We start from the raw sequence: 16,480 nt of genomic DNA on the forward strand, positions 1-16,480 counted from the left end.
TGTTCACATCACCAAAGCACCAAATTGCTTTACAACTCTGCGCAGACGAGGAACTATTGTCTCACTTCAAAAGAATACAACAAAGGCTTGTAAATGAAATTCACATGATCATTAAATTTTTTATTTGCTCATTATAAATTCAGATGCAGAACAGTAAGGAATGCTTTTGAATCCTATGCATAAAATATTTTTTTTTGGATTTACTTATTAATAAATAAATTTTTAAACAGTACTTATTTTGTGGGTTCTTATTTCGCTATCCCATCCAACAGTGTGTAAAACATTTCTGTCGTCAACATCCCAAGCCATTCCTCTGATGTGATTACTATGCAGACTTCTGTTTTCATAAATCAACTTTAAATTACAATCGTCGTGGAACTCGAAGACCGATAATATTTTGTTATCGCAGCATACAGAAATTCGATTGCATCTAAAACCAGAAATAAATTAGTACTACATATAGGTATTCTCCACAGGGTTGATAGATTTATAGAAACACTCTCTCTGCATCTCATTCCCCATTTATGAGGGTTATGAGTTATGACCCTTTTGCATCACATCACACTAATATTATAAAGGAGAAAGTTTGTATGTGTGTGTGTTTGTTTGTTACTCCTTCACGCAAAAACTACTGCACGGATTGGGCTGAAATTTAGAATGGAGATAGATTATACCCTGGATTAGCACATAGGCTACTTTTTATCCCGGAAAATCAAAGAGTTCCCACGGGAATTTTAAAAAACCCACATCCACGCGAACCAAGTCGCGGGCATCAGCTAGTTATTCATATATATCGGAAAGAATAAGATAAAGATAAATAAATACTTACTCAGCTTGAACACATATTTTATGGATTGCTGCCGGGAATTCGGCTAGTTTAGTCGCTTGTTCGGGATTCCTAACATCAATCAGCGTCAATGTTCCTGCTTCGTCGCCAAAGAAGAGGCGATTTTCATCCAGCCATTGCAAACAACGGATGCCACAGTTATTTTTAGCTAGATCTATCAAATGTAATAAAATGATTAACATTTCAAATGGCATTGATTCTTGGATTATTTAAATAAATCAATCGATACTTATTATTTAATTTGGAAGCATAATGCAAACACAGTAGTTAGGTACACAGTACAAAACACAGAACCTTACAGTATAAGCAAAGATAACGAAAACTTAATTCGAAAAATGAAAAACTATTTGATGACTTTCAGCAGAAGTCAAAAACTATGGGTCTTAAGAATAAATGAAAATCTATTTAAGGAATTAGAATATACAAATGAAGGTCATTGCACAGTTAAGGTTGGGCAAGCATTATTTAAAACTATTTCAACTTTCAAATCAAATTACTACTTAGTAGTTAGTGAAATAAGTTGATGTGAACAGATGGGCGAACAACTTAATTGTGCCAGAATAGTTCCTTTTCTTTTTTGGTATGGAATCCTAAAATACTAGCTTAATGTGATATTAATAATTACCTAAAACTGGTTTAACAACATTTTCATCCCATAAAGATGCATAATAATCTAAAGATCCAGTTGCAAAACTACATCCTGATTGTGGTCTGACTGAAACTCCATAAATCGATTTGTTATGTGCTGCAATGTAATTTCGTACACATATTAAGTCTGTGATATCCCACACCTGCAAAAAATTTAAGGAATTTAAAAAAGAAACCAAAGCCATTCAAAATACCAGCCAAGTGCCAGTGGTACTCACAAACAAAAGTTCCACCATCGTTCAAGAAATGACACTTAAAATATTTTTGTGATGTAACCACAAATACACAGTTATCAGATTTTTTCCCTTTACTTGTACTGTAAGAAATTGAATTTTGCAACCTGGTTATGATTCTAGATTAACAGGATAGTTGGAGGTTTTGGTTCCCTTGACAGGTATAGTACGATAAATTGATCCTATAAGGGCTAAAATGTAGAAATGTCAATTCACATTCAAATAGCCTGTTAATACCTTAATGTTTCCATCATCACCAACTGTGACGTACTGATTGCCAGGGTCAAGGCAGTCCACTGCCAGCACTGCACCATCATGTTCAGCCACTGACATGTCTTCACTCCATTCATTCCATGCATCGTCAACATTGCATGTCCATATGCTTAAAGCTCCACTATCTTCACAAAGCAATACCTATGGAAAAATTCAAATAATCTTATTACTACAATCATACTTTAATTAAACTGCAGAGTTTCAACTTAAGTGTCATAATTATGTGCTCAATGGCTCTAGAATATGAATATTATTCTGTATTGAAGGAGTGTAAAAATTAGGAAAGAGTTAACCAACGACATAGGATATGCAATCCTTGAGCGCTTCTAAGAGTATATCAATGGATACAGATGTAGTCCAAATAATAAGTTAATAAATAAACATTTTATAAATTTACACACCTTATTTGAATTCTCAATAAAGCACCCAGCTGCAGAACCACTTGAGAGATAAATGTCTTTTTTCGGAGTCCTTTTACTTTTATTTTCTGACCATTTAGCACAAATACTGGCACCACCCTTCCAGTATCGTCCTGTTAGTTCTGAACACCCTACAAGTGCAGTTCCCCCTACAATGAACAGATTATTGGATCTCTTGCTGATAAGTCGCTTATTAATGTCATTAACAGATTAATAGATGTGGTGGAGCTATATAATAATGTAGTATTTTGAGGTCAGTTCTAACTGATGCCCTAAATCCATTAACTATCCAAACTAATATTACAAATGAGAAAGTGTGTCTGTCTATCTGTTGCCCTTACTCCGCCTATCGGCTAAACTGATTTTGTCAAAATGTAACAGAGGTAACTTGCATCCCGGATACGGACATAGGTTACTTTTACCACGGAAAATCAAGTTCCCATGGTTTTTTTTTAAAACCTAATTTCAGGGGTGCCGAAGTTGCAGGCATCATCTAACTATAAATACTAATGAAATTTGTAAATAAATTTAAGTACCAGTATTAATATGAATATAGTCGAGATAAGGTTGTGTGCCGGTTCCTGATGTGCACGTTCTATAAGCTTCGGCATTTAAATGCGGCGGAACTATTTGATTGCTATTTTCCATAGGTGCTTTTGTAAATTTTGCAATACTTCCTCAGTTCTTTGAAATTAATTCATTTAATTGTTACACTCAGATAAATAAAAGTGTACTTTACTCTTGCTCTTGCTTGTCCAACAGTTTTTTTTTTCCTCTCTCGTCTGGCTTTACAAAGATTAGCCAATGTCAAGTTTGTAGTTGTTTGCTTATTTGCAAAGTTATTTGTAACACGTTAGGGAAACTATATAAGTATGGACTACGTCCGTGCCGGCGCCCGCCGACACACGCGCAGCACCCCTTTAGAGCGCTTCCCAGTCAGTTTTAACATACTTAGTATCCTCTAGTATCCTCTGTGGTTTTAACAAAAAAAAAAACACTCCAAAAAGGCAGAGCACGCGCGCTAGCTAACACCAACACCAACACAGACGAAGAAAGAGTTTGTAATCACTACGTTATACTTGTGGTTAACTGTGACTTATACGCTTGTCTCTTACCACTTGCTCGATTGCGGGAAAACTGGATTTATCATTATTACAATCGCAATCGTTTTGATTGGCTGAATTTAAGTATTCTTGTTGCAACAATACATTGTAGCCTATAGTAAGCGAGCATCAACCCATTGATTTGATATAACCAATCAGAGATGATTGCGAGGGACACATTGTAGCCAATTGTAGTTGTCTGTCAGTGTCATGATTCTATTCTACCGCAATCGAGCCGCTTTCAATTTTGTTAATTTAATAAATAGGTATTTTAACAGATATAAATTGTAAACCGTGTTTTGTAACTTGTTATACTATTAACCTCTGGTGAAAAGTAAATCATTGCGCATTATAATGAATCAAGATACTATAACCTCTATTATTAATTTACCTGACGAAATAATTACGTTGATATTAGTAAATAGCAAACCCTGTGATATTATCCACTTCGGCGCTACGTGTAAACAGTTTCTTGAACTAGTATCTAACAACGACTATTTGTGGAAAAAGAAATATTCAGAAACGTAAGTTAGTCTTGATCACAAGCTAAGTACAAAAATAACTTGAACATTTTTTTTTCATTTTCATCATAATTTATCTAGACAATGAAATATTTGTAAATTCATCATTTCTCTCTTTTCACTTTATAGAGTACCAAGTGCATTAGTCAATCTTGTTAGTGAACGTAACGATGGTAACTGGCTTGGAGAGTTAATCCAGTTTTATAAAATTAAACAAAGTGTATGTAAGAAACTAATAGCCATGCCACCAGAATATTACTGGTAAGTGTGAGAATATGTTAATAAGTTAAATACCTATTACTAGGTGATGCCTGTGACCTTGTCTTCATGTATTTAGGTTTTTTAAACTCTGTGGATAACTTTGATTATCTAGGATAAAAAGTCCATCTCCAGAATACAAGCTAGCTCGGTAGGTACCAAATTTTTGTCAAAATTGATAAAGCAGATGGGCTGTGAAAAAATAACACAAATACTTTCACATTTATAATATTAGTATGGACAAATGTGACCCTATTACATGGGACAGTTTTAAGTTAGATTGGCTTGCACCTCACACTGAGCCAATTTCACTCACAAATTCATTTTAAGTCGACTGTTGTGATGAACTGATGTGGTGAATATGGCACCAAAGCTTCAAAATGTGAAAAACTTGGTAATGTAAATGAGTGTTGCACTGCCTGAATGCAGTGGTTAGTTGAACAGTTTGATAATATTACCTGTTCAGCTTTTAAGAGGTCTTTTAACACTGCTTTCTGTTGCGAAGTCACCATTCTAGCACCTTGGGACCCCAACATCTATTGGTTTTTCGAACTATGTGCCCTGCTCATTACAATTCAGCTTAGCAACCCATTGAACTACATAGTTTACTCTGGTTCTCCTGTGGATCGTATCGGAAGCTGAAATGTCTTTGTTATAATTAACTTCATAATTGCCAAAAAATACTGTTACAATATTTTAACATCAGCTGATAGTGAGCAGAGAACTAATTTTAAAATGTCCTTTATCATCATTAAAAAGTAAATATCTGTTTATATGGTACCTAGTATTATTAATTATTGTTTAAATTTCAGGAGAGTCAAAGAGGTGGCTTTAACAGATGTGTCAACATTCTTTGCAATTGCAACAGATAATAATTTGCATTATCACTATACAATTTATATCCTTCAAGATGTTGTGAAGAAAGGAAATACTATAATTAACTCAAAACGATGTTTAAAGTAAGTAAGTAAGCACAAAATATGCAAAAAATTGTGCATTATAATCATATTTTGTATAACTTTTTCAAAATCTCTTTTATTACAGACCACTTTATACATTGACAACAATATATTATGCAAAAATTGTTCTACGATATTTACTCCACACCTACCTGGCTATGAAATGGTTACAAAAACATATAAGAATTGAGTTAACACCAGTTTTTGTTACAACCTTCTTTTTACAATGGATAGATGTTACCAAAATTTACAGCGATGAAGATGTGGAACAAAGGGTACCAGTGAATTCATATTATTAATACATATTGTCAAAGCTTTTTAAGATTGTGTGAGCCTATGCTAAGTGGGCCTAATGCCAAAGTTGTGATAATCACATTGCTTTTATTGCAACATTGGTGCTAGGTCCTCAGATTCATAGATTAATTATACTTACATTTTATTATTCCTACTAGTTATTCTTACTAGTTACTACTAATAAGATGTGTTATTCGAAGATTATTCCACTTCATACATAAATAGACATAAAGCTTCCTTTATTACCCTGGGAACTACTGAATCGATTTTGTAAATTCTTTCACCAATAGAAAGCTACATTAAACCTGAGTGACATAGGCTTTATTTTCAAAAAAAACTAGAGATTTCTTTAAAAATAATTGTAATAAGCCACTTGTGCGAAGCCCAGGTGGGACGCTAACAGTGGCGTGCAGCTCATAGAGGTATAAAAGTACTGCTTACCTTAGTTGTGATAAATCTACACTTATTTTTCATTATAACCTGCCAGAAAATATGTTCATACCTTAATACTTATCCTCCCTTTAAACCCTGTGCACGCCACTGGTCGCTAGTAATAATTATTTTCATTTAATCAACTGTACCACCAACTAAGGTGTTATATACATCATTGTACAATTTATTTCAGATTCAATTACTAGTTACAAGAGTTCAAGACATTTTGACAGAGTCTCATTCAAAATTGAAGCCCACCCAGCAGTTTGATAGAAATAAATACACTGAAAAACAAGTGTTGCATGCAATAACAAAAGTTATTTATAATAACAACCAAGTATCTGCTTCAATTGGTTCAAAGACTTTGGATATAGTGAAGGTAGTAAAAATCTTAATTCATTTTACCCCCATAATTATGTTTAAAATTAGAATATGTCATATCCAAGTATAAAATGCTTTAATACTTCAAATTAAATGAATGAGTCAGTTAAGTATACTACGCGACAGGCTGAGATGGCAATCGCGGTGGGGACGCCCCGCACACCCCGCCCTAACCCGCCCCCGCACTAACCCCGTGCGAGTGAGGTGCGGATATGCCCCCCCCCCCCGCTTCATACCCCCATTGCCATCTCGACCTATGCGTATTATGATATTAATGATTATAAGAAGAAAGTTGAATTCATGTAATTTACTGAACATAGATATTGAAAAAAAAAATAGAGAGATAGAGAGCCAGAAAAAAAGTTAAACATAATTTTTGCAGGTTATAGATGAAAATGATGGTAATGTTATTTCATATGGTGCAATTTATCAAGCTGTGGCAAAAAGATTTGGTCTGAAATGTGAACTAATTGCATTTCCGAATCACTTGTTCTTAGAGTGGCAAAGCACTGATCAACCCAATCAGTTGTATACAATAGAGCTTTTTAATGGTGAGGTAAAACCAAAAAGGAGTTGCCCATTTGCTCACGGCCCGCAGAGAAATTATGAATATTGTCCAGATTCATTACTAAAGTTTATATACTCGTCATATATGAAATCTAAAGGCCCTATCAAAAACTGGTAAGTGTAGCGAACATTGAAATAAAATAGAGTGGCTATTGCAAACTGAAATCGTATTCCATAGTACTAGTAGTTATCTTAACAGTTTCTCAACTATTAAGATTTACTGCCAAAATTCATATAATCACTCTTATCTGTAATCTGTTGATAAGTTACTTAGCAACATTGTTATCAAAAATTGTATGGTCTTCACAAATAACAAAGTTGCTAAGTAACTCATCGCCATCAGCTCGATTACGGTAAAATGACAACTACAATGTCGCGATCGCAGTCACCTCTCATTGGTCGATGTTCGCTCATTATTGGCTACAACGCATTGTTGCAACAAGAATACCATAAAATCAGCCAATCACAACAATTGATACTGTAATGAATGATGCAGTTTTTCCACAATCAACCAGCAGATTACAGATAGATTGATTTATTAATTTCGGCCCTTAGACGTTATTTGTGAACTTCGAAAAAAATTGTTTCAGCAAAACTCAAAATGCTATTCACCTATGGGATTTCTTCGGTACCAATCACAATGAGCATAGTCCTTACAAAAACTTCTTTCTGCATTTGGTGAAACATGCACATTCGCCGGCGATTGAGACCACACTTAATTTGATATATGTAAGTACAAGTGTAAATTAAAAATTTATAACATCCCCGACAAGTGAAGGTTAAAGTAACTAGAAGAGCTGATAACTTTCAAGCGGCTGAACCAATTTTCTTGGATTATAGCTAAGAAAACACTCTCGATCAAGCCACCTTTCAAACAAAAAAAAACTAAATTAAAATCGGTCATCGGTAATCGGTTCATTAGTTTAGGAGCTACGATGCCACAGACAGATACACACGTCAAACTTATAACACCCCTATTTTTGGGTCGGGGGTTAATAAATCAGGTGCAAGTATGGCATATAGTATGCTCCCAAGTATACAGCCTACAGTGTGTGACAATGATAATAACTTAATTAATTTATTATTTTAGTCATAACAATTGCTATTATTGCAATGTGACAATGGCACAAGTCCTACATCTACAGTCATTAAGGTTACAGTTCGTACACGTTGCTGCTTACAAACATTATGGCTATCAATCTATTATTATTTTTTCTAGATCTAAAACCAAGCTAATTATCAATTTTATTTATAACTTCATTATATTTTATGTCGGACAACAATAAATTATATTTGTTTTTTTGAAAGTTATGATCCTTCAAACATCTCAGTTAGAGCCCAAATGAGAAACAACTTTGTATGCAAATAAACTGAGTAAAAATAACAAAATTGCAAAACTAACAGCTTTGGAAACTTTACTTAACAATAATTTCAAATGCGTTATGTTTGTTTAAAAATGTTGATTAGTTTTCAAAATCATATTGTAATAGCAAAGGTTGATATGCGTTGTCCATCTCACTCTTGAGTAGTCGGTATGCCCTGCCCATAAATGTCCATTGGAACAGCAGGCGTTCCAACAGGATGTTGGACTTGGAGCGACCCATAAATCTTTCCAGACCCAGATAAATCCTTTTAAAAATTATTTCTTTCTTATAGCTGGAAGACGTGCATCTAGAAATGATACTAGCATTATCCAGACTTAACGAATTTCCAGAGGCTGTTAACCGGAGAGTAAGTCAATTTATTGCTATCTATACATATAATAAAATTGTAGAAAAGTGGTGTCTGTACAATGGAAATATATAAAAAAAAGTAGCAGGGGTTGTTATTATAATATCGATGCCGAACCCGAAATTGTAATTTTTTTTTCTGTTTGTCTGTTTGTGTGTTTGTGCACGATAATATCAGAAACGGCTTATTCGATTTAGATACGGTTTTCACTAATATATTGTAGTAAGCTTCACTTAACATTTAGTGTTTATTTCATGTCAATCGGTTCATAAATTAAAAAGTTATGTCAATTTAAAGAATCACGGCGAACATTTTTAACGTACAGAGTACGTACTACACGCCTCGCGCCTGAGCTTCCGTGGCTATAAAAGCGCGCTGAGAGCCGTGCCGCTGCCATAAGGAATGCTGCCCGAAAAGACACTATTCCACGCGAACGAAGTCGCGGGCACAGCTAGTTTTTCACATTTCTGTTAACATTTTAATCATTGGTATGTAATATGTATAAAAGTATATACATTGGTAATTGTAAATATTTCCAGATTGTAATTAAAAAACGTCACAAGGCAATAAAGTATGGAGTGGGCATGATCTGCTATCACTATATATACAATTACATCTGCGTGATTCGCGGCTGGGAAGTGGATGGCAGCCAGTTGTGTATACAGGGGGTTGACGATCTGCGAGGAAAAGATCAACCGTTCTATTGTGTTACGGCAGGGGATCAGTCAGAAAGATTTGTTGCTCAGGGTGAGTTTCTGAAATGGACATATATTTATTATAAGTACACTGGAATAGGTGTGCCATACAAAATGATAGTAACCTATTTATTGTACCAATTCAAACGCCCCACCAAGCGTAACAAGAATTAATTTATTTACTGCCAGTTTCAAAGCTAGATTAAGAAGATTGTGTTTTCAGAAAACCTTAAGGTGGTCTACGCGCCTTTTCGCATTGGATTGGATTGCAATTTGGAGGATTGTATAGCAAAAGACTTCACCCATTTTGATGGATTTTCATACGTCCCTAATGACGAAAAGTTGTTAGAGTATCCAGATGAAGAACAATACATTCAAGTTTTTAAGGAAAAATCTGCTATCAATCTAGGTTGAAAATGATAGGCAGCTGTATTTGTATTCTTAATAATGCTGTTTGCACATTACGGCCAAGCCTCATTGCACGCTGTATTTCTGAATCCCATCATAGAAACAGGTGTCACCTACTTAAGGATTCCTTTTTTGCAACACTCAAAAAATGATTTTCTTGTGACTCACCTTGTAATGTGCGCTCAGCTTAAATCTAATGATGGATACATAACCTATGTAGTATAGAATAGTGGTAGATAAATAATATAGCTATAACGAAGCCCAAAAAATATCTTGCCTATAATTTGCGGTGTAAGTACATAAATAGCTTCGATCAATATGAGCTGACGGAAAAAAGTGCCAGCACCACCGCTGATACTCCATACTAGCGAACTGATTTAATTACCGGACTGCTACCGGTATACCGATCTGTCCGCATACAATTATTTGTGTGCGGTGCTGAGTTTTGAGCGAAGCCAATTGATTGGGACAAGGACAACGATATATATACCTCTGAACAATATCAGTGCTTCTCGCTCGCGTGACAACAAGTTGTGGGCAGACGCGCGGGTGGGTGAACTCCGTGTGCGAAGCCACGCCGGCGCCCGCTTCCCCGCAAATACTAGTGTTGTATGTTGTTCCAGATATTTTTTTCGACTCGTGGTGTTGATTAGTAGAAGAGATAATTTTATATAAATTTAAAAATTATTCTCATAATAATTATAGGTGTGTGTATATTCGTAGAATAGATTATATTATCAGATTATTCTAAGGTGAGATACATTTTGTTTAAACAAGGAAAATAGTTGGTAAAACATGTGTGATATATTTAAAAAATATGTTACGATTTATATAATTTAGTTTGGGTATTAGTGGAGTCAATAAAGCCGTAAAACAGGCAAGTCCTCAAAAACAGCTCCGATTTTGATGATTTTTGCTAAAAACGCTAATTTTTTTTTAAGTTACGTAAATTTTTGGCGTACAGATTATCTCTAAAGCTTCTACATATTCTCAGTTAATACTAAATAAACACTTCAAAACGTTTCTGATTTTAAATAATATATAAAAAACAAAAATTTAAAAAAAAACATCAAAATTGGACATGTTTCTGAGGACTTCCGACGAAAATGCTTCATTGACTCCACTGTATGGGTCTAGAATAGAATCAATGGCACCACTTGGCCCGCAGATTTTTGAAGTTGTATGTGTTGCTATTTTTGTTTAGGCCAAAGAAATTTTAAGTAATATTATTAGTTACCTAGTACAATAAGAATTATTACTTGCTAAATTCATGGTTTAGGCTAAGTTTGCTTAGTCTGTGTTTAATTTTTTGTTTTCAAATGTCAAAAATTCTTAGTTTTTCATAATATAATTTTAGATTACTTACTTTATAAAATTTTAGTGTTTTATTGGCCCTTTTCATCTATGACTGAGAATTTGTTGAAATAATCGACTTCAAAAAGGAGGTTGTGTATTTCGATCCATTATATATGGATAAGTCGATAAGGCTGCGATTATTTCAAAAACCAATGAACCGATTTTGATGATTTTTCACCAATACATATAACAATCAACTACAATCTTTCAAGGTTTTAGTAGGTATATATCATTCTTACGTACAGTCAAAGTTGTAAGTCGTGTAGCACCTTAATAATCATATTCGCGTGACACGTGACGCGGACACAGGCGTTAGATATTGTGGCGTGTCTATAAAAAAAAGTCATAAGTGCGACAGGTTTTTGAGACAATAGTTTTGCGGAATTGCTAGGTACTCGAATTCTGAGGCCGACCATAGCTTTATACTCTTTACCCCCCGTCCACACTATGCCCGTGTGGCATGAGAAGAAGCGAAGAACGGAGGGAGAGGCGTAGTGTGGTCGCTTTACTCACGTGTTCCTCGTCCACGCCCATCGCTCCCTATTTTGTCGGCAAGTATGCAATAGCGTGCACGCTGCCACAGTTTCGGCGTCCATCGCGTTGCAAAGGCAAGTGACCTAGTACGGCGTCGCGCAAAGAGTATGTAATCACTACGTTATACGCGATTAATTGCGCTAGAGCATTGTGTGGATGGGAGGTAGTAAACGTACACATTAATTATGTCCTCCTAGAAACATGTGTAATATTTCTTTGAATGTGTGGATGTTTATCTATATCTATCGATATTTTAATGTGGGATTGTGTCCCAACACTTCGTCTTGCGACACTAGCGCTTTGCGGCTGCAGCTGAACTAACCGTCAACTTTTGCACTGTCCTATCTGTCTCTAGACTGGTATTTAATAGTTATCTGTGCCTTGCGTTGGCACTTGGCAATATACGCAAACACCCGTCTACACGCTTGCCAGCGCTTGTTGTTTGCTGTTCAGCGTTCGTCGCAAGCATGTGGATCCGCCATATACTTTGCAACCTATGATTTAGTTTGACAAAAGACTGATGACGGTTGACATATACCGGTATATAGTGATCTGTGGTTGACACTTAGTTAGACCTAACCTAATACAGCTATTTTTTATCATTAGTTCCAACTTCCAAGTTTTACGATCAACGTTATAATAAATTAAATATTAACATTAATTTTACATTCATATGATCAAGGGTGAAATTTTGCGGTAGCAACCATTAGTTCAATCCGTACACTTTAAATAGTAAGTACTATTAGGTTATTACTATTTACTGATATTAGGTCATTAGACTGTAACTCATTTTCTGTAACTGAATCCTCTGAATGAATGTTAATTTATTGTATTTTAAATAAGTGTTTTGAAGTGAAGTGTTTTGTAAGTGAAAGAAAACTTAAGAAGAATAAGGCGACATTGAAAATATACAATTTCAGTCAAGAAATATAATGGCAAAATTGGAACTATTGCAATCAATTAATGGTCACAAGGGTATAGTGTGGAATGTATCGTGGCACCCTCTTGGCAAAGTATTTGCATCTTGTGGCGAAGATAAAATAATCAAACTATGGAGTAAGGAAGGAGAAACTTGGACAATGAAAACTGTATTAGTGGATGGTCACCAGCGCACTATTAGAGAAGTTGCATGGTCTCCTTGTGGAAATTTCTTGGCATCAGCTAGTTTTGATGGAACTACAGCTGTGTGGGATAAAAAAAGTGGTGTGTATGCTAACTACATTGTTTATTTAACGGAAAGAAAGTTTATTAATCAAAGATAACATCATTTAATATTGGTGATGGCAATCAAGCTTATGTACTTAGTTAAAATTTATCATTACATGTTTAACAGGTCAATTTGAATGCAATGCGACACTAGAAGGACATGAGAATGAAGTAAAGAGTGTTGCTTGGTCACCTTCTGGTCAACTCCTAGCAACTTGTGGCCGAGATAAATCAGTGTGGGTATGGGAAGTAGCTGGAGAAGACGAGTATGTCTGTGAGGCAGTACTGAATGCACACAATCAAGATGTGAAGAAAGTTTGTACTACTGTTTCAAATTGAAATCTTTTTTAAAATGCTAATGTTACAATCAGTTTAAACATATTTTTCTTTATAGGTTGCATGGCATCCATCTTCAGATATTTTAGCTTCAGCTTCATATGATAACACTGTTAAGATGTATAAGGAAGATCAGTTGGATAGTGATTGGACCTGTATTGCAACATTGCAGTCGCATGAATCCACAGTGTGGAGCTTGACATTTGATAAGACTGGTAAAAGATTGGCAACTTGCAGTGATGACAGAACTGTCAAAATTTGGCAAGAATATGGTCCAGACAATCAAGAGGGTGTCAACGTTGAGGACAGAGAGTCAAGTTGGAAATGTGTCTGTACACTATCTGGATATCATACAAGATGCATCTATGACATCACTTGGTGTGCTTCAACAGGGCTAATTGCCACTGGTTGTGGGGACGATATCATAAGAGTTTTTAAAGAAGCTGATGACTCAGACCCTAATGCACCCACTTTTGATCTAATTTGCACAAAACAAAATGCACATTCTCAAGATGTTAACTGTGTGCAGTGGAACCCCTCTGGAAATCAAGAACTGGTCTCTTGCAGTGATAATGGTGAAATTAAAATATGGAAATTTACTGAACAGTAGAATTTCAAGAAATGCATTAAACACTCTGACAGGACTGCAATTATTATTATTTGAAAGTGACCTTTAGTTGTTTCTACTTGTTAATGAATTCTGTATAGAATTGTTTGTACAAATGTATGTAAAGTTATTACAAATAAATTTTGTTTGTTTTTGTAATATAGTTTTTAATTAACTGTACCACTAAATATTATTTGTAATGACTACTTTAAAAAAAAATATGCTAAGCCGAAGCCAAAACACAGGCACATCGCAATTAGCCTAGGCAATCCCCAGGAATGCCCTAGTCTCTTAGTCCAAAGCTAAAACTTTCTAGATTGCTCTAAAACACATTTTACATTCTTGGCTTTGGATTAAGCACTCTGGGCATGGTTGAGAATTGCTAGGCCAATCATGTGCTAGCATTTCTGTGTTTAATTTTTTATATTCTCATGTAATTTACAGCAAATACTTATACAAACTGATGTTTATAAAGTTTTGTAAAGGGCTTTTTGTCAAAAGCAATTACAGAAATTATTCCACAGCAAGATCGAAGATGTCTAGTGGTGAAAACACTGGTATCAAACTGAATGATGTTATATCAGCATTGGAAAAATTTGCCCCAAAGCAACTTTCAGAAAGTTGGGATAACACAGGCTTATTGATTGAACCTTATACACCTAGGTAAATTAACAAATTATTGATTAATATGTAAGTGAATTAAATATCAAAAATAATAAGTATCTTTTTATTTGCAGGAATGTTACTAAAATATTGTTAACTAATGATTTGACGGAAGATGTGGCATTGGAAGCAAAAGATAAAGGTTGTGAAATGATTATTTCTTATCATCCTCCTATTTTTGCACCTTTAAAATCAGTCATTCAGAGGTAAGATCTTAGGCGTCAGACACACCTCCACTCTGTAGAGCCGAAGTATGGCGTATTTCTATATTACAACTTCAATGTTTACAACTAAAGCACTTAGTTGCTTTAGTTGTAAATATTTCCCTGGCCTTTTAAAACTAAATACATACCCCAATGTTTATATTTTCATACACGATGCGCGGCGGCAGCAACACTAAAGCAGACCAGAGTATCTTTGTTATAAAGAATTATGAGTTTTTAAGTTAAAAAAAACCGGCCAAGTGCGAGTCAGACTCGCGCACCGAGGGTTCCGTACTCGGGTATGTTTTCGACATTTTGCACGGTAAATCAAAAACTATTATGCATAAGAATAAATAAAAATCTGTTTTAGAATGTACAGGTAAAGACCTTTCATATGATACCCCACTTGGTACAGTTATCTTACTTTGAAAATTGAAACACATTTAATTTTTTTTTTTAATGATTTAACCACAAATTCACGGTTTTCAGATTTGTTCCTTTACTTGTGCTATAAGACCTACCTACCTGCCAAATTTCATGATTCTAGGTCAATGGTAAGTAGGTGCCCTATAGGTTTTCTGTCGCGCATTGTCTACCTATTTATTTAAATTTGATTTAATAAATGTATGTGTCTATTTCAGTGCCTGGAAGGAACGTATAGTGTCACTGCTTCTTGAAACAAGAATTTCTCTATATTCCCCTCATACAAGTTGGGACTCTGTAATGGGCGGAGTAAATGACTGGCTTGCATCTGCTTTTCCATTTGATAATTCAGTTCCTGTTATACCTGGCGAGGATCCTGAAACAGGAGCTGGAAGGTGAGATACCACAAGTATACTTGCAAACTTATGAAGATATTATAATATGTAATATTGTAAATCGCAACTTTGAAAAGCTAGAAGAAGGTTGTTGGAAAGAGTATGTGTATTTTTTCTCTATCTGCGTTGTAATCCTCATTGCTGATCATGCCAACTTCCAAGCAGCCATGATGTTGAGAATTTACGTCTTGTGATACACCAGTTGGGTGGTAATAGTATTATGCTTACATTCATTGTTTTAATTTTTTGTATGCTTTTAGGCTCCTGTCTATTAATACAAACTTAGATATTCTTCAAGCTGTGACAAATGTAAAAAATCTGACTGGCCTAAACCATGTCCGATTGGCCATTGCCAAGGGCAAAACTACAACTGACATTGTTCGAAGCATTGCTCTTTGTGCTGGATCCGGAGGGTCAGTGCTCAAAAAAGCTCCTAACGTTGATCTATTCCTAACAGGTGAATGTTAATTATCATAATGATTAATTTAATTTTCAAGATTAATTTTCATAAAGTGCATGTATGTTATCAAGGTACGCCCGGTTGCGATCTCGACGTAGGTCAAGATGGCAACCGGGGCGGGGATGCCCCACACACCTGCACAGTCCCTTATTTAAATATTAAAATATAAATGAGTTAAAGAAGCTTAAGTTCAGAAAGTTTAGCTAATTTGGCATTCAGGTCTTCTACAATTAATGTAATAATTTTCAAAGATATCAATTTTTAAACAAGATTAGACATTTGAAGCAGCTTTATAACATATTTTTCTGTTTTAGGTGAAATGCTCCATCATGATATCCTCGACGCTACCCAGAAAGGAATCTCTGTAATTCTTACCAATCATTCAGACTCAGAAAGAGGATTTCTTCAGGGATTCTCATCACATTTACGACGTGAACTCGACGATCAAGCCGACGTCATAGTAAGCGAATGTGATAAAGATCCATTATTAACTGTTTAAGGCAATAAATAAATAATTTAAAGACCATT

The 16,480-nt window shown here is 35.1% G+C and overlaps 3 protein-coding genes across 5 annotated transcripts; 2 read left to right on the forward strand and 1 right to left on the reverse strand.

Moving 5' to 3' along the window:
• Positions 1-107: 107 nt before the first annotated feature.
• LOC123880832 (methylosome protein 50-like) lies at positions 108-3,282 on the reverse strand. Its single transcript, XM_045929171.1, has 6 exons — positions 2,957-3,282; positions 2,403-2,569; positions 1,966-2,142; positions 1,473-1,638; positions 830-1,001; positions 108-430 (listed from the first exon to the last, which is right to left on the reverse strand). Exons 1-6 carry the CDS (start codon positions 3,066-3,068, stop codon positions 223-225), a joined length of 1,002 nt encoding a protein of 333 aa, XP_045785127.1. The 5' UTR covers positions 3,069-3,282; the 3' UTR covers positions 108-222.
• A 450-nt stretch (positions 3,283-3,732) lies between these two features.
• On the forward strand, positions 3,733-10,065 carry LOC123880829. The gene is made up of 10 exons (XM_045929166.1): positions 3,733-4,047; positions 4,174-4,305; positions 5,115-5,261; positions 5,347-5,536; positions 6,181-6,366; positions 6,751-7,049; positions 7,526-7,664; positions 8,592-8,666; positions 9,206-9,413; positions 9,585-10,065. The coding sequence occupies exons 1-10, from the start codon at positions 3,878-3,880 to the stop codon at positions 9,773-9,775; spliced, it is 1,737 nt and encodes a 578-aa protein (XP_045785122.1). The 5' UTR covers positions 3,733-3,877; the 3' UTR covers positions 9,776-10,065.
• A 2,138-nt stretch (positions 10,066-12,203) lies between these two features.
• LOC123880831 (probable cytosolic iron-sulfur protein assembly protein Ciao1) lies at positions 12,204-16,478 on the forward strand. 3 transcript variants are annotated; one of them, XM_045929170.1, is made up of 6 exons: positions 12,204-12,391; positions 14,253-14,471; positions 14,546-14,677; positions 15,316-15,492; positions 15,753-15,949; positions 16,267-16,478. In XM_045929170.1, exons 2-6 carry the CDS (start codon positions 14,272-14,274, stop codon positions 16,449-16,451), a joined length of 891 nt encoding a protein of 296 aa, XP_045785126.1. In that variant the 5' UTR covers positions 12,204-12,391; positions 14,253-14,271; the 3' UTR covers positions 16,452-16,478. The 3 variants fall into 3 exon arrangements, with proteins under 3 accessions (XP_045785126.1, XP_045785125.1, XP_045785124.1); XM_045929169.1 differs by lacking the exons at positions 14,253-14,471; positions 14,546-14,677; positions 15,316-15,492; positions 15,753-15,949; positions 16,267-16,478 and adding exons at positions 12,580-12,862; positions 12,993-13,180; positions 13,260-13,991 and having other exon boundaries at positions 12,206-12,391; XM_045929168.1 differs by lacking the exons at positions 12,204-12,391; positions 14,253-14,471; positions 14,546-14,677; ... (1 more) ...; positions 15,753-15,949; positions 16,267-16,478 and adding exons at positions 12,403-12,862; positions 12,993-13,180; positions 13,260-13,991.
• The last annotated feature ends 2 nt before the right edge of the window (positions 16,479-16,480 follow it).

This window comes from Maniola jurtina, chromosome 3, assembly GCF_905333055.1.
Source record: "Maniola jurtina chromosome 3, ilManJurt1.1, whole genome shotgun sequence".
Lineage (NCBI taxonomy): Eukaryota > Metazoa > Arthropoda > Insecta > Lepidoptera > Nymphalidae > Maniola > Maniola jurtina.